The sequence below is a fragment of the Pecten maximus genome, chromosome 18, assembly GCF_902652985.1.
Source record: "Pecten maximus chromosome 18, xPecMax1.1, whole genome shotgun sequence".
NCBI lineage: Eukaryota > Metazoa > Mollusca > Bivalvia > Pectinida > Pectinidae > Pecten > Pecten maximus.
Genome location: NC_047032.1, coordinates 17,702,916 through 17,721,640, shown reverse-complemented (window position 1 = coordinate 17,721,640; position 18,725 = coordinate 17,702,916). Strand labels below are relative to the sequence as shown.

Genomic DNA, 18,725 nt, shown 5'->3' with positions numbered 1-18,725 from the left:
CTATCATTATACATTGGTCACGTGCGAACTATTAAACACCACGTGACATTTCGGAATTTAGTCCTACGCGTCTAAGTCACTCATGTCAATAGTCGAGATTTCGGTTATTCCAAGTTTGTTTTAGTGATAATGTAATAAAACAACTATACCATAGATATCTGTGCAATAGTCCAGAATATTTTACCTCGGTGTATAATATGAGGTAAAAATGTGCAAAATGATATCTAAAATAGAATATTATTCTTTAGAACACTAATGATGATTTATCTACACATATTACAACATTGTTATCAAGAAGTTTTAGGTTCATTTACAGAAGTCTGCATCTTGTTAGTACATGTATTTATAGAAAAAAACTATTGACCCTTCTAACAAATATCAACAAGGTGTAACCCTTGACAATCAGACGATGTATCGACTGTGAAACGGAACTAGGCCATCTACAGTATCTTAGAGCTGTTGTAAAATGGACCTCAGATATCTGTCTTTAAACCTTTACTATTTCCCCTATCACTGGCAATATTTCGATAGTGCATGTACATATTTGAAGCGTTTACTAGGATGCGTACCATGTCGATTCAGGTGTAAGATCCGTTTACAGATACATCATGAGCTACTTGCTCAGAAGCAAATTGAAAATGTCTCAATCTATGCCTTATTTGATATTTATATAATGATTCTGATCAGTTAATTTATATGCAACGCATGCGCTCTGCCTGACGCATGAGACCTCATAGCATATATACATCGTTTTTCAATGTTCGTGCGTTTTTTCTCGCTCGGTAGTATGTAACCTAACTAACGTCACCAGTTCGACGCCAATCGGAAAACCACTATTTCCGATAAGAAACTGTCTCAAGGACCAATTGCTACATAAAAGCACAACGCGTCCTGTGTGAACTCGGGTTAGCCAACCAAGACTTCTGTGCGGTATACGTATACATGTATATTACATGCAGTCTTGTTACGATCACGCGCTGCTCGTGAAGCCATGCATGTACAGGTCGAAAAGAGCGAGACTATGATACAAAAAAACGAATCAATCTAAGTCTCTTCTGCTAGTGATGTTCATCTTATCATATCCAACACGTTTCTTGAAATGATTCCTGAATGGGACTTTTCTCGGCCTTATATATACCCTGTCAGAACAGGAAGCCTCGCTCTGAACAGGAAGCCTCGTTCTCATTTTATCGTAATCATAGTACAGAGAGGGATTTGTAACGAGGCACATGAACCACAGTCATTCATACTCAGAATTGACATTGACAAACAAGGACGTATTTGCAGTCGTAATACTACAGGTAAGGCTATCTTGGCCTTATAGTAAGTACTACTTTAATTCGCTACATTTTGAGCTTTTTACAGACGACACTCCATTGTGTGTTTTGATTTTTCAGGTGATCTCTAATATTTACGAATAGGGCAACTAATTTAGCACTTAAAAAACTAACATACAACCAATTCTCAATAACTTTTTAGAACAGCAAAATCACTAACACAGCAACAAATAAGCATTTACGTTTAACGTCCTATCAATTGCCTCCCCTGTGTGCGAGATGCATGCGTGATGTGTATGCGGGTGTATTTTGGGATGCTGTGGTATGTTTTGCTCATTTCCTTGTGATAGCGCGGAACTTACGCCGACTTTATAGTACAACCTCACTGAAGCATACTGCCGAGGACACCCAACAGGTTTGATTTGGTTTATTTTGTTTAACGTCCTATTAACAGCTAAGGTCATTTAAGGACGGCCTCCCGTGCGTGCGACATGCATGCGTGTGATGAGTGCGTATGCGTGTTTTGGGAGGTTGGTGTTAAGTCTCCTTGTGATAGGCCGGAACATTTGCCGATTTATAGTGCTACCTCACTGAAGCATACTGCCGAAGACACCCAACAGGACACCACACCCGGTTACATTATACTGACAATTGGCAATCCAGTCGTCCCAGTTGCAACATTCTATGTGCTAAGCAGGAGTTGCAACTACCGCTTTTTAAAGACCGGTGTGTCTCGGCCGGGGGACAGAATCAAAAGTCTTCCTTACAGGGACGAACGCTAAACTAAAGGCCAAAGGGTAAAGCAGTAACAAGGGAGACATTAGGGGAAAAGTTATTACAAAGAAGAGAAAGATAAGATCCCAAATTAAGTCACCTCTTAGGATCATGCAATGGATGCAGCAGGTACAATTCGACAGGCCCTACCTGCAGGACGACACACTTACGACTGACATTAATAAGGGACCATTATCCTGGAAACAACACATTCTTAATATATATGAAAACGCATAGAGTAGATTGAACATTCTTCCTTATATAAACTTAAATCTAATCGTAAATCCTTAATATTTACACAACATTTATTAGGTTAATGATTAGATATGCAGACATACATGTAGTAATGGGAAATTGCACTCGGCAATTTAAATACCTTTTAGTGTCAATTGAATTCAAATAAGCCATAATAATTAATAAACTTCATAATAGACTTGGTTGGGAAACTCTATCAGCTAAAAGAAATACAAACATGCTATACCTTACATATGAATCTGCATATAACACTAGATTGATTATATGCCCATTATAGGCATATCATTTATGTGATGCAAGGTGCATTAGTATGTATCAAATATTCCATTTGATCATGATTAATATGTAGGGGAGGCCCTTTCGGAATTTTGAAAGCTTAATTTCTCTATTTCTCAGAAGGAACTACGGGTAAGTAGATAGTTTTCTAATATTACATGTAGCTTCCTGTTTGTCCAAATTGTTCATGTACAATTTTGTGATTCGTCCAAAAACAAACAAGGTATTCCAATAAAGGCATGCAGCATGTCAAAAGAAAAGATAATAATGTATCAAGAATAGAAAATTCAGAAGGGAAACAACCTTACCTGGAACCTATGGAGATCCTACGATGCTGGACGCCAAAATAATTCTAGCTTAATCTCGTTTATTAATGAAATAACTGTTGAACTTAGATCAACCCAGGGACGTCACTGTCTCCTTGTATCGCAATACAAATAAACAGATGATTTCAAACAGCTCACCAATGATAAGATACCCAAGGGATTTATTCAACTTTCAAGTTCCGACATTATTTCCGTCGGAAAATTAACATTTCCTGTATTAGTAACCCGGCAAACCATACCATATAAGTTCCCTTACTAACGCTGTATAGTGCCGTGAGGTCGTTTGTACGGGTACAGGCTTTTCCATATTCGCTGGAAATTCTATGTTTCTAACTGTTCAGCAACGCTAATATTTGCTGTGATCATAACAATACGTGTATTTAATATACACAGTTGCAGTTACAGAGATATATCGCTGCGGATATCGCTGTCAACAACTTACAGAAATTTAATTTCTTCTCTATATTGTAAACAACGAAAAACGACAATAACAAGCTCAATTTGACTCTAACTAAAACTATTGGAACTTTGGTGAATATTCGCTTCAGGCGGTTCTATTTTTTATTTGCTTTTTGTTTGCGGAGATTTCCTAAAATACCAAGATGTCTGAAACGGCCAATAAGAGTATGTTCTACTGCCGGATGGGTACAGGCTTAGGACTGACGGCACTTACATTGGTATTCCTCACCGTTGCTGATATTGCCATAGCAGTGACCTACAAGAATATCCTGGATGATAATGACACATGTAATGTATAAATTTGCATGGTTTTCAATAATATCTTTGCATGATAGAGTCCATTTGCTATCAGTTATTGATTTTTCATTGTGTGAATTCCTTGTCCTAGTAATTGTATATTCTGTATTGTCCTTCATCTTTTATAAGACCTTTGATTTACATTATGAAGTAAATATCTGCAAATAGTAATCCTTCCCGTAAGAAATCTTTGATATACTATTATAAATCCATTGTTTTTATTCACAATAGACTTGATTTCCACTTAAAAAAATTATCGCTATAAAGATTATTTATTTCCATTATACTGTCCTTACTGTGTCATCATAAAAATCCCCTGATATTTGTCTTGACTGATTACAATGCTACTTTTCCGGCGATGACGGCGTCGTCGTCAACATTTTACTTTAAAGTTTTGCGTTTAGGCCCGTTATTCAAAAAGCATAAATCCAACTTAAACCAAACTTGGTATATAGTTAGAGAAAGCGGTGGACATATCAACACTGCCTTCGTTTACAGAATATTATCCAAAATTTATGTAATATTATTGCATTGTAATATAGGCATCCCAACACACTCTATAGCTTTTTTTTTCTTTCCATTTTGTTGTTGTATGTTTTGCTTAAACAATTAGAATTAGAGAAATTAATATATAATCTTTATTGTTTCTCCAGGTGATTTTCAAATTAGTTAATTGTCATATTGAAAAAAATCCTATACTAAATTAGTTTCCAGAAAGAGTGATTTTTGGGATAAAAATGACGTAATTAGATGAATTTTGAGAATTAATGACTTTGTAAAATTTAATGTTTGTTTGCTGTGCAATACTTACACAATTATAACGTATATACAGGGTGTTTCCATAGTATCAAGTGGAAATTGTTTTTGTTTTTTTTTTGTGTGGGAAAAATACTGAAATATTAGTGAATTTTGGAGTTTATCTGAAGCTACCTAAACTGACAAAATTATGTGTATTTTTTTTAAATCTTTTTTTTTTTTTTTTTTTAATTAAAACAAAACTTATTTCTTGTTATTCAACTAATGCTTTCCATTTCCTTTCTTTATGAAGTCTTTGTTTCCCGTTATCATCTCCATTGTAGTATATAAAAGGTAAAATCCTTCCATATGTGTATGCCATAGGTCATCGTCCATCGTCTATTGTCCGTCCATTAGTCAAAGTCACCTAGTCATGAACGACATAGTGAATCTTGATAGTATTTGGCAGCATCCTTTGGTGAATGGAAAGGGGAGCCAGTTTTTTGGGTCTTGTCCCCTCAGTGTCTGGGAGGCGGGGGCCCAATAGAAGAAATATAGCAAATTCGCTGAATATATAGTAACGTATTCCGTACAAATTGAATGGATGTGGCCCATATTTGGTCTGAAGTATCCTGAATACCGGGATTTTGTATAAATGGATGGTTTAACTCCCTATAGGAATGAAAGTGTAAATTTGATCCAAGTTTCAGCTGAACGAATAGGGTGCTGCACTCCATTCTGTATCTCATGTATGTTTTCATGTAATATAAGCATCGTTGTACATTGATGCAAACTCAACATTTCGATGACGTCACAATAGTTACAGTCTCCGTGTCGTGTCGGCTGACATCCATCAAGTCTTTATTTTGTGTTTTCAATGTTCGCGTTAGAATCGTTTGTAGACTGTAGATGTGTATGGTGCCCGTATTTGGTGATTTGCATCAGTAAATGACATGGTTATAGACATGGTGATATTTCTCAGATTTATTTAAGAAGTACAGCATTAAAGTCCATGCGTAGCATACTTTGAGAAAGGTGAACATATTTGTTTAAATGGAGAGTAGGTACACCAGGGGCCTGAAAGGCAAGGTCCAATGATGCGAAATTCTTCAATTCTTCAAAATCCTCCCTCTTGTATTTGAGTAGCTGGGGATTCGGTATAAGGTCCGAACAATCCACCAGTTGTGAGAAAACCATTTGAGATACACCTGACATGTTTGCCATAAACACTGAAGTATCCAGGTGAACGATACTTGCCCTCTAGACAACCTATTGTAATTAAGAATTGGTAAAATGTCTTTTTTTATTGGCGCTACCAGATATCTTTTTCTAGAAATAACAAACAAATATACATATATAATATTTGAAGGATCTGTCCATATAAACGTGTACTTCGTGGTTGCAATACGAATAGTGCACTAGTTACATGTTTTACTTTTTCAGCTTGTGCTTTGAAAGCCGCATATTCTCTGTTTGTTATTGCGACAATTGGACAATTTGTGATGGGGGTGTTTGACACAGTCCTTGTGTGTACTACAGTACGGACCAACGTTTCCTGTCACTGTGTGTGTTATCACATGAAAGTCATCACTCATTTCATTTCCTGTGAGTATTTAATGAAGTCGGTGAAACTATAACTGTCGTCAATTTCCGTATAAGGGTTTGTTTATGGAAATTGACGATTTTCCCTGATTGTGATTGGATGTTGACTCTATGATCATTGTGATATGTTTATAGCGATGGACAGCAATTGATACGACTTTAGACTTCTGTTTTGCTTGCTGACTTCATTTATGTTAGACCTATTTTAGTGAAATATGATCATATGAGTATTCTTATATGTCGGAGGGGCACTAGCTCATATCTGCATCATTATTTTAGCAAGACAAAGGCTTCTGTGCTGCTGCAGTTTTAGGGCCGAGCATCTCGGATGATTTTGATTGTTTGGAGTTCTATCAGGAACTCGAATAATAGAAAAAAAAGATAAAAATGAAAGGAAAAAGATAAAAAAAAAAAAAAAAAAAAGTACCTGTGTTGCAATGACAACCTCTGAGCAATGTTTGCGCAACTGGTAAATCTTTGTAATGACATTAAAGGCACCTGGCTGAAATTCCCGGGACAAAATTGCAGAGATGGAATGGAGTTTTCTGTATTCTGCTTTTGTATTCTTTATCTTAATTTTTTGCAATATCTTATTCCATTAAAAACGACATTATTTATAATGTAATCTATTTTGTTTTTTAAATAATTATTGATTGATGTCATCACATATATCGCTATGATCAGCATGATAATTATTTATTCTGTTACATGTAATGTTCACCTTGTTAATTGATTTTATTTCTGAAAGATGTTCAAAGTGCAAAGTAGTTCCTATTTGCTCAAAGATGCAACAGTATACTTATCCTGTTTTTGTGCTGGTTGTGTTCTTGTGTTCAAACAGCATATTTTATTGAGATATAAGAAAGCGGATGTTTGAATAAAACGTTTATTATAAAAAAAGTATTTGAAAGAACATGTCGGTTATGAATTCCATTACACGTTCAGGAGCGGGGAAGGAATATCCCTGACAATCTCAATGCATGTCGTACGTGGCAGCTAAGTGTATCCCCCTCCCGTACGGTCGGGGGAGGGGAGGCTCTATCCCACTTCATGCTGATCGTAGAAGGCGATTAAATGTGGGCCGCTGCAGAATCGGTTTCCTCCTTTTACCTCCGTATCTATGGTCGGGGCCACGGTGGCCGAGTGGTTAAGGTGTCCCGACACTTTATCACTAGCCCTCCACCTCTGGGTTGCAAGTTCGAAACCTTCGTGGGGCAGTTGCAAGGTACTGACCATAGGCCGGTGGTTTTTCTCCGGGTACTCCGGCTTTCCTCCACCTCCAAACCAGGCACGTCCTTAAATGACCCTGGCTGTTGATAGGACGTTTAACAAAATAAACCAGAAACCGTATCTATGGGCGGCTGTTTTAAAATAAAATACAGTAAATACTTAAGGGCAAAAACTTAGATTTGAACTTAAGTGAACAAAACTTAACAGTATGGCAAAAAGTCACATAATAGCAAAACCTTTTTCACTTACAAAAATGTAAGTCCAAATCTTTTAAAAAACGCCCTTTGTATTTATTTAGCAATCTTTTTTACATTATGTACTTTCGCATGTAAATACAATATATGTCTTCCGATATCTAAGAAAGGCGTATTGCTATCGTTACAACAATCTTACGTTGACTTGTTAGTGTTTTCCTTTAATAGCATTTTTTCTTTTCTTTTTTCCCGCAGGTGGTATGATCTTTATGGGGACAATGATATACGGAATCAAAGACCCGGACAAGATTGGGTACTCCTTCTGGATGGCACTCATAGCGGGGTTTTTTGCTCTGATGAATGCCCTTATGTGGCTTTTGACCCAACAAACCAAACGCTTCCTCCACGAAGCAGGAGTAAACGTTACAAATCTAGAGAAGGGTAAAAAGCACGACGGAAGTGAATTTCAAGCATAAAACATAGGAATCGGCAACAGACGTGCGTGGTGATAACAATAACATCCATTATCTATTGTTTTGTGCATGAACAAAATACAATAAACCCATTGTTATACTTAAAGGCGCAACATCGACGACAAAGGTACATTATGATCGATTTGAAACTACAATATGTTGTTGTATATTGTCTACATTTAGACTAAACCAAACGTGATATATCTTACGTTGTTACCACTCCCCAAAAGTATGAGATTTTCTTCATTAATTTAAAGATAACAAATAATAAATTACACCGAAACCGAAAACATTCTGTCAGGCCTATATGTAACTTTTGGCCAATCATCATTCGGACTCTACAAATTGATAAAACTGCAGCGATCAGCAGTGAAAATATAAATTTTCCGTTTTTGACCAATCAGAGCGAACATTTGTATTCACCTCATTAAAACTTGCTGATTTTTTTAATCGAAGAGAAGATTGATAAATGGGTTATTTTGCTGTATTTCTGAAATAATTAGCTTGCATTTGACAAAATAATCACTTGCCGTAACCTTTTTAAGCACAGATTCTACTTTAGCAACAGAATACGCTTTAATTGCGTTGATCAATCCTTTTAAATGCCGCCGTAAAGATGCCGTGGAGTAACGTCACAAACAGATGACGTCATGAAGTATGTTACTGATTTCCGCACTTTTTGACACTATTAATTTTTCGATGTTTTAAGTTTTGTTTTTTAGTATAAAAAATGCAATAAAAAGAGAAATTGAATGGTTTACCGTTGAATATAACATATATTTCCCGAGTATGGCAGAATATTTCGATATTTTTCACTCGTGCTTCGCACTCGTGAAAATATCGATATTCTGTCATACTCGTGAAATATATCTTATATTTAACGGGAAACCATTAAATATCCCCTATTTATTTATGTAAATCGCTGAGTTTTTTTTATGATTTCTGTTGTCATAAGACAAACGCATTTTGAAGTGATCTCTGAAACGTAAATGTGACTATACAACTTATTTAAGGTAAATAGATATTGTTGGAGGACTTTTCTAGATTCTATTCATGTTGAAAAGATTAAATATAGCAACTATTCAATACATAAAGAAGATTGACAGGGTTGCTATATATGCATAAATTTAAATGTTATTAAATTTCAGAATCAAGCATTTGCTAGACATAAATATTGCGTAAACTTTATTTATTTGTCAACATTTGCGAAAAAGTTAAATCCACATATGTCAATAACTCTTGTTGGCCCGGCTGGAACAGAGCAAGGGGTCTAACTGTGGGAGGAAACAAAAAATCGGAGAAAACTCACGTGGCCAGGCAGGTGACCGCACACTTTTCACGTCCGTTCGTGGAATCGAACCCCTGCCGAATAGGTGAAAGGCATGTGTGTTTCCTCGGTGTCTCCCGACCACTCAGTCTTAATAGATCTTGTGTCGTTTAGTACACATTATTGTATAACACCATATTCAAACATAAACATATCATTTTTAGTGTATTGTAGAATTGTTTTCTGTATTACATTCGTCTAGTGACAATTGTCACATTATTACACTGTTTAACGATACCTTGTAATATTTTTACGTTACATATTAAAAGACTTGAACAATTTTGAAATTAGTCTTGTTTAATAAACATGTAAGCATTCTAAAAGTAAACAACTATTGAATGGCGTCATTGTTGACGTAATGTTATGACCATATCCGTACAATAATGTTGATTAGACCAATTTGATTTGCGAGTGTTTATCATAATACTCCTCTCAAGATAACATCTGAAAGACGAAGAATGGTGAGAATAATGGAGGCAGAATACAATCACAACTTGGATACATTTTATTTTCGTAGATAGCATTTTAAACGATATATAATACTTTATCTAGGTTAAATTATATATAAGATAGGTATGTGAACTACCAATTTATTTACTTGGGAAATACCATGGCTTTAAAAAAATGATTCCGATTGATTGCCTGCCTTAGTTAACATTGAAATTCATTGGTGTCATTTAGCGCCGAATAAACTTTAAAAAGCAACTGCATTAAAATAGCCAAAGACTTAAACAGTATGAGATGGAGATCAAGGCGTTATCACAACAGAGGGCCGCAGTGGCCGAGTGGTTAAGATGTCCCGACACTTTATCACTAGCCCTCCACCTCTGGATTAAGAATTCGAAACCTACGTGGGGCAGTTGCCAGGTACTGACCGTAGGCCGGTGGTTTTTCTCCGGGTACTCCGGCTTTCCTCCACCTCCAAAACCTGGCACGTCCTTAAATGACCCTGACTGTTGGACGTTAATAAAAAAAAAACCAACCCAAAGTAATCACAACATACGATATAAAACTACCGATAAAGTCGACATGTAAACGAAACCGTGAATCTAACGCCAACTCACATCTTATAACTATATATATTTGATAGCATTTTCTGTGTGTTATGTATCATCTTGATCTTGAAACCTTTTACAAATTCTTAGTTCCGATAAAAAAAAACCTCAATAATGTTGAAAACTTTAAGAGCCGAAAGTGGAAACCTTTGTCGTCGAAAACAGGCATAAAGTAGAAATCAGTAACAATATGAACCAACCATTTAGCACAAACGAACAGAAACCAAGTATAGAAAGAACACTGACCACAGGAGCAGAAACCAGAGGAATCTGATAGGAAACTTGGGCACGAGCGTACAGAAACTAAGCTTAATAAAGCAGAATCGCGGATCACAATAGCAGAAACCAGGGAAACCTAAAACGTAACTTGACCACGAGCAAAAAGGACCAAGTCTATTACAGAAAGAATACTGACCACAGGAGCAGAAACTAGAGGAAAGAAATATATAACATGGTCGCGAGCAGGAACTACTGGTTGTTTAATATAGAAGGGATACGGACTACATGAACTGCAACAAGAGATACCGACAGAAACCAAGGACGGCATCGAGCAGAACCATGTAAGTCACAGGGCAGAAACACGACGATTTGTACAAAAGGCACACAAGATATTAATAACTTTCAATGCAAATTGAGAGGTAGATACAGTAAAGTCTAGCATGAATTAAACTGCAATATACAGTTGTTTTGTTTTTCTTGGATGTAAAGGGCCTGACGTTTCGATACCTAGTAGACGACTTGGGAATTAAGAAGGTAGAACGAAAATCAACCATAACACTTACTTCAGGAACCATGTAAGTCTACTATACCAGATGCATGGATTAGTAAATACCAGTGACTAACCAATAAAATCCAAGGCTACAAGCGACCAGGAATGAGGTCTAATATAGTAGAAACATGGACTAGAGGATCAGAAACCAATAGAAAACAATACTACAAGCGACCAAGATCAACTGCTTAGTATAAACATGGACTAGAAGAGCTAAAACTAGTGTGAAACCAATAGGAAACAAGGTTACAAGCGACCGGGATCAATGACTAATATATCAGAAACATGGACTAGAGGAGCTGAAATCAATGAGAAACAAAGAGGAAACAAGACTACAAGCGACCAGGATCAATGACTTAGTTGAAACATGGACTAGAGGATCAGTGAGAAATCAATAGGAAACAAGGTTACAAGCGACCAGGATCAATGACTGATATATCGAAAACATGGACTGGAGGATCAGAAACCAATAGGAAACGAGATTACAAGTGACCAGGATTAATTACTTAGTTGAAACATGGACTAGAGGATCAGTGAGAAACCAAAAGGAAACAAGGTTATAAACGCCCAGGATCAAAGACTTAGTTGAATCATGGACTATATGAGCTGAAATTAGTGAGAAACCAATAAGAAACGAGGTTACAAGCGACCAGGATCAATGACTGATATATCGAAAACATGGACTAGAGGATCAGAAACAAATATGAAACGAGACTACATGCGACCAGGATTATTTACTTAGTTGAAACATGGACTAGAGGAGCTGAAATGTATAAGAAAGCAATAGAAAACAAGGTTGCAAGCGACCAGGATCAATTACTTAGTTGAAACATGGACTATAGAAGCTGAAATTGGTGAGAAACCAATAAGAAACGAGGTTACAAGCGACCTAAATCAATGACTGATATATCGGAAACATGGACTAGAGGATAAAAAACCAAGAGGAAACCAGATTACATGCGACCAGGATCAAGTACTTAGTTGAAACATGGAATAGAGGAGTTCAAAGAAGTGAGAAACCAATAGGATACAAGACTTCAAGCGACCAGGATAAATAACTTTTTTTGAAACATGGACTAGAGGATCAGAAACCAATAGGAAACGAGACTACAAACGACCAAGAATAAGATTTAATGTAGTAGAAACGCAGATCACCGAAAACATAAGGTTCTTACTAGATATAAAAGAGAGGTAAACAGAAAATTAATGAACAAACCAATAGGAAACATATTAGCAATAAACACTGCGTAATGTAATATCCAATGTGTATCAGGACGTCGACAATTAATAATATATTAACGCCTTACCAAGATCCGATCTGATTTCCTAGATGCATATCCTGGTATGATGTTTAACATTGATGCATAAAGTGTAGATTTTTCTAACAGAATCATTGGAGCAGTGAAATTCTTAATCTAATCTTACTTCGGAAAAGGGCGTGCCATATGGCGAGACTTTAGGGGATACAAATTCTGTGACTGTTTCATCATTAACAAATTCCTGGCAGCTGATTAAGTCAGTATTGACACAACTTTAGATATATTTTTCTTGGAGAAGCCATAATTTACAAAGATGTCTGATACGGCCAATAAAAGCATGTTCTACTGTCGAATGGGAACAGGATTAGCGCTGACTACGTTAACTGTGTTATTCCTCACCATAGCTGACGTTGCCATTGCAGTTGCATACAAAGACATCCTGGCAGACAATGATACATGTAAGTTAGTGCAATTATTTATCATGCATTTTCCGACAATTACCATATAGACATAGTTCCATTGTCATCTGAAACATCTTGGCAAATTACATTTACCATTTAGGGCTCTCAGAGATGCGGGTTGATGAATATATTGGGAAAGTTTCATTGTCAACTAAAACATATTGGCAAATTATATCTACCATTCAGGATTCCCAAAGATGCAGGTTGATGACAAAAAAGTGAGGCATTTCCTTTTGGAAAGACGTGTTCGATGTCCCTTGAACATTCTGGAGAATGTGGCATTTTCTGGATTTGTTCTATATTTACATGGATTGTACGCATAAGAAAAAAAAGTTTTTAAGTTTTCAATTATTATTTTTTCAGCATGTTCCTTGAAGGCATATAAACGTGTACTTCGTGGTTGCAATACGAATAGTGCACTAGTTATATGTTTTACTTTTTCAGCTTGTGCTTTGAAAGCGGCATATTCTTTGTTCGTTATTGCGACCATTGGGCAATTTGCGATGGCGGTGTTTGACACCATCCTTGTGTGTACTACAGTACGGACCAACGTTTCCTGTCACTGTGTGTGTTATCACATGAAAGTCATCACTCATTTCATTTCCTGTGAGTTTTTAATTAAGTCGGTACAACCGTTGCCAATTTCAGTAAAAGGGTTCGTTTACGGAAAGTTCCAACGATTCCCTTTTCTATTTCAAAGCATACTTCGAGTCACTTTAAATAATATTTTTCTAATCATATCATCATTTGCAAATAATATTTTAAGAAAAGGACTGTAACATATCTTTAAAATCAATAATTAATCTAATAACGCATATATATTTTAGCGCTGAAAATTGAGCAACACTATTTTTGCTGTGACATCGCACTTTAACATATTGGTGCACTTAATGAATTATCACACCTGAAATTATGATTATTGAATACACTATGCAAAAATCTGCAATTGTCGCACTCAAATTAACATAATGCAGAAAAACGCTTAACTCTCTTAAATAATACCAACACATACATTTGTCGTATATAACATTCATAAAGACGTAAAAATAATATGCTTTATTGATTCAACAGGTGCCATGATATTTTTGGGGACCATGATATACGGCATAAAGAGTCCTGATAAGGTCGCCTATTCTTTCTGGCTGGCTCTAGTAGCAGGATTTTTCGCCTTAGCCAACGCGCTCATGTGGCTGTTGACCCAACAAACCAAGCGCTTCCTCAAAGAGGCCGGAGTCAACGTTACAAATCTTGAGAAGGGCAAAAAACACGACGGAAGCAATTTCACATAGGCCACGGACGTGTGTGATGAAAAAATTCCTTTAATTAACGTTCAATTTATGCAAGAACAAGATAAAGCAAATATATTGCATTATGTTTGGTTTATAAATACTAGGAAACGGGGTGTGTGGCGGCAATGAAATAATTGATAAAAGCTATTTAAATTCTCGTAGATATCTTCAGTTCAAGAAAATATAGCCCATTAAAAAAAGTGGAACGCTTAAAACGACATTTCAGATTTTTTGTTATGAGTAAGTAGTACTGAAACAAGGGGATAAGTAGAATAGTCAGACTGAACAAATAATCTTTAGAAATATAGATAGATTCAGATATGCCATCGGAATTCTAGAAACTTGCTAACATCCTAATGAGACAGTATACTCGTAGCTACTATATAGACTAGAGGCATATAGGCCTTAAAGGTCACCTGAGTTCTGAGATGTTTCAGTATGATTGACCATTTATGGCACCACCCACCTCCCCATTGTAGGTCAGTCAGGGTTAACATGCGAATACCAACAAAATATCATCCGATATTGATAAATCTAAGCACGTTATACATGTATTTCCAATTAGAATTTAACAAATCATGCTTAAAAACATATTTGCTCTATATAAACTATAGCAAAGTTTACCCCTCTCCCTGGGGGCAAACGTGTGACCCAAGGGTCATGAAATTTACAATTGTGGTAAAACACTTTAAGACCCTTCCATCTGTTGGGTGTATTTGACTATACCTTATTTGATTTTGGAGAGGACGATTTTTTTTTGATTTTTCAGGTAATATGACCCCCTTTTGCATCGCACCTCAGTCCCCTGGTGTTGGGCACCATATAATTAACAATTTTGGTTGACCTTTGGCCATGAAAAGTTTCTGCAAAATTTCATATGTTCAGGGGTTTTCTAGAAGAAGTTGAAAACGTAAATTGTTAAGGACGGACAAAAGGCTATTAGAATAGGTCACCTGGGACCTTATGACCTAAAACGGTGACTTTGGCATTCCTCAGAGTCCTGTTTCCCCGCAATATTAACGATTTTGGGCTTTGACATACACTAGATTGACAAATGAAGAAAAGAACAACAAACAAACAAACAACCAAAACAAAAATCAAAACTGGAAGCAGCAACATGAATATGGATTAATGACCCAAAACAGAATCGTGTAGCTGTGTTAAAGTGATGCTAAATAGGGGACGTTTAAAATAACACAGTGTATAGGTAGAGAATGGTAGCTAGCTATGCAGTCATGGGACACAAACGTAAAAGAAGTTGAACAAAGATGAAACAAGTTGCAGTGAAAGATGCTAATATCTGTTTATGTCATTTGTGCAATACTAAGTGTGTACAATAATAATACAGCGTTTGGTTAACTGTTTCTAAAGAAACAACTTCTGTTCAACCCATTGCTTATAGTAAGATAGACAATATGAATATTATACTAGTCATCTGTGAGTTGTGTGTTGACGATTAGGTGATATATATCCAGCTGAGTATATGAAGAAGTGTTTTATCATATTTTAGCAGTTGTCAAGATTTTAATATTGTACCTAGTCATCATATAATTATCATCAAAGAATGTCTCCATTTGTTCCTTATTGTCGCTAAATAACTTCACTAAACAAATTGGAATCTTATCAGACCATAATTCCTTTATAATTCGCATCGGTCTAGTGTTATGAAGCACACAGATCTTGACGTCATCACTAAGTGACGTTGTTTTGTTTGACGTCACTACATTAAGTGTATTTTGACGTCACGAAAATTAGTGCTGCCGGAGTAAAATAACAAATTGATCAATGAAACTAACGCACGTTATTTAATTTGTTTACAACCCAGTGGGAAGTATAGGACCATAACTGTCCAAAGAAGGCATTCTAATGCTTAATCATATTGTGCTCTATTCGTAGTTTAGTTTAAACATATTTTATTGCAAAAAGTTAACAAACGGATTAGGTACAGGTTATTACAACTTATGTGATCACCCTTTCCTTAATAATGTGCAAAATAAAGAAGAATATGCAATTGGTATATTATACATAAATACATTATTAAACCATTTTTTGGAAGGAGAAAAAGAGAAAATGGGAGAGATAGGGTTGGAGAGGGAGAGAGAAAGGGATGAGGAGAAGCAGAAGGGTGAGGAGAAAGGGAAGAAAAGAAGGGAAGAGAATAAATCAGTCTTTTTATTATTTGAATCTATTGCTAGTTTTGATGAAAGGATGGAAATGCAAGAATATTTCTGAATTACATTCAAACGATAAATCTTCGTTACCGAATAAAAGTAAATCTAAATCACAAGATATTTCTAAATTCATATTGTTCAGGTGTTGCACAAGGACGTTTCTCTCAACAGTATAAAGGCTACATTGAAAGAAAAAGTGATGCGCATTTCCACATATATATCCACATGAACAGCTAGGGGTTTCCACAAGGTTTATACGGAATAGGTCGTAGTTAAGAGAACTACATTGATATCTCAGCTTCGTATGTATACTATTTAATTTACGATCCCCCATGCTAAAATAAGAAGGAGAAAAAGCAACAACGGGTTTTAAGAATGTTTGTTCTTGAAGATGTTACATGTACATCTCCGAGAAAGAGCAATTATGATCCAAAGTAAACAGTACATTACCAAAAGTTACAAACCTTCAAAGTAATACCAGCCTCCAAAAAATCTCTATATCTGCGATCTTTTTTAAATTATTTTATGAATCTTGATCATTAATTGGTGTTAATTAGATAAATATTTATACCGTGAGTGTGATTTAAGTGTGCATACAGTCGGCCATGCAGCATCTCTAAAGGAAAAAAACAACCCGTCATTAATCATTTGCTCTGGTTTCTAAATTGCCAAAAATCTTATCATGATTTAAACAGTATCTTGAAGTATCAGTTATGGTACGTTTTGTGAAATTCAATACTTTAGAGGGAAAAAATGTGTGTTGCATAACGTTTTAATTTGTATTATTTTCTTAAGCACAGTATTTCTTTCTACAGGAGTATGTTTCGTTTTACAGAGTTCTCGAAAGATGGAGGAAATAATGAAAATATATATACCTATACATGAATCAATATAAATATATTCTAACTTACATAATATCAGTTATTCTATAAATGATTTAATATTATATACGCCATGTAGCAGTTCGGATGTAGAATTTGTGCTTCTTCAATTAAACCAAATAAATATACACCTTCGACCGGAAAAATGTGACCATTTAAAACTATCTACTGAAAGGAAACTACTTCAAAAGTTGTAAAAGGTTTATGTATTGTTTGTTATATTGTTTATTTAAATATTTAATTGTTTTAATTAAATATGAAGCAAAAAATTACTTTTTCGCGGAAATTGTGGAATGGACTTTAATTCAGTGTGTCTATTTTCTATTTGTTTTAATTATGTCCTGGAAAAAAGACAGAGACTTTACTATATCTCAATGACAATTTTAACTGCATTCTTTAAGCAAAATAAATAAATCGTCAGCTATTGTGTATTCATTAGTGATGATGATTATTTTTTTATGATTTAAGCAGCATACTTCACTTGTTTTAAAACAATGCCGTTATAAAATACATTTAGAGCGCGATGTTTGTTTGTTTGCTATGTTTAGTTATTGTTTGTTATTCTTTTTATTCAAATATTTAACCATTTATATCGATATGAAGCAATTGTCGAATTGTATATAATTCAATACAAGACATCGGTAAAAACTATCTCTGATCTTAGACTACAGTGAATTTGACTACACTGCACTCAGACCACACTGCACTTAGTCTACACTGCAATTTGACTATATTGTACTTAGACATTACTGCACTTAGGTTACACTGCATTTGACTACACTGTCCTAAGATAATACTGCACTAAGACTTTTTCTTGCAATTTGACTACACTGCAATGCACATAGACTATACTGCACTTAGACTACAGTGTAATTAGCGTACCGGCAACATAAGACATCGGTAAAAACTATCTCTGATCTTAGACTACAGTGCATTTGACTACACTGTACTTAGATTACACTGTACTTAGACTATACTGTATTTAGACTACACTGTATTTAGACTACTCTACTTAGACCACACTGTACTTATACCACACTGTACTTAGACCACACTGTACTTAGACTACACTATACTTAGACCACACTGTACTTAGACCACACTGTACTTATACCACACTGTACTTAGACCACACTGTACTTAGACTATACTGTACTTAGACTACACTGTACCTAGACTACACTGTACTTAGACTATACTGTACTTAGACTACACTATACTTAGACCACACTGTACTTATACCACACTGTACTTATACCACACTGTACTTATACCACACTGTACTTAGATTACACTGTACTTAGACTACACTGTACTTAGACCACACTGTACTTAGACTACATTGTACTTAGACTACACTCTACTTAGACTACACTGTACTTAGACTACACTGTACTTAGACATCACTGTACTTAGACTACACTGTACTTATACCACACTGTACTTAGACATCACTGTACTTAGACTACACTGTACTTAGACCACACTGTACTTATACCACACTGTACTTATACCACACTGTACTTATACCACACTGTACTTAGATTACACTGTACTTAGACTACACTGTACATTGACTACACTGTACTTAGACTACACTGTACTTAGACTACAC

The 18,725-nt window shown here is 35.6% G+C and overlaps 2 protein-coding genes across 3 annotated transcripts; both read left to right on the top strand.

The window, feature by feature from the left end:
* Positions 1-872: 872 nt before the first annotated feature.
* Positions 873-9,506, top strand: LOC117317045. 2 transcript variants are annotated; one of them, XM_033871829.1, is made up of 4 exons: positions 873-1,301; positions 3,493-3,655; positions 5,843-6,004; positions 7,681-9,506. In XM_033871829.1, exons 2-4 carry the CDS (start codon positions 3,511-3,513, stop codon positions 7,899-7,901), a joined length of 528 nt encoding a protein of 175 aa, XP_033727720.1. In that variant the 5' UTR covers positions 873-1,301; positions 3,493-3,510; the 3' UTR covers positions 7,902-9,506. The 2 variants fall into 2 exon arrangements, with proteins under 2 accessions (XP_033727720.1, XP_033727721.1); XM_033871830.1 differs by lacking the exon at positions 873-1,301 and having other exon boundaries at positions 1,903-3,655.
* Positions 9,507-12,403: 2,897 nt separating this feature from the next.
* Positions 12,404-14,871, top strand: LOC117317044. The gene is made up of 3 exons (XM_033871828.1): positions 12,404-12,766; positions 13,214-13,375; positions 13,841-14,871. Exons 1-3 carry the CDS (start codon positions 12,622-12,624, stop codon positions 14,056-14,058), a joined length of 525 nt encoding a protein of 174 aa, XP_033727719.1. The 5' UTR covers positions 12,404-12,621; the 3' UTR covers positions 14,059-14,871.
* Positions 14,872-18,725: the final 3,854 nt, after the last annotated feature.

Bases quoted from the DNA above. Each gene is read 5' to 3' on its own strand.
- LOC117317045 (XM_033871829.1), top strand. From the start codon at position 3,511: ATGTCTGAAACGGCCAATAAGAGTATGTTCTACTGCCGGATGGGTACA. The intron at 3,656-5,842 runs GTAATGTATAAA...TTACTTTTTCAG, and splicing joins CCTGGATGATAATGACACAT to CTTGTGCTTTGAAAGCCGCA. The intron at 6,005-7,680 runs GTGAGTATTTAA...TTTTTCCCGCAG, and splicing joins CATCACTCATTTCATTTCCT to GTGGTATGATCTTTATGGGG.
- LOC117317044 (XM_033871828.1), top strand. From the start codon at position 12,622: ATGTCTGATACGGCCAATAAAAGCATGTTCTACTGTCGAATGGGAACA. The intron at 12,767-13,213 runs GTAAGTTAGTGC...TTACTTTTTCAG, and splicing joins CCTGGCAGACAATGATACAT to CTTGTGCTTTGAAAGCGGCA. The intron at 13,376-13,840 runs GTGAGTTTTTAA...TTGATTCAACAG, and splicing joins CATCACTCATTTCATTTCCT to GTGCCATGATATTTTTGGGG.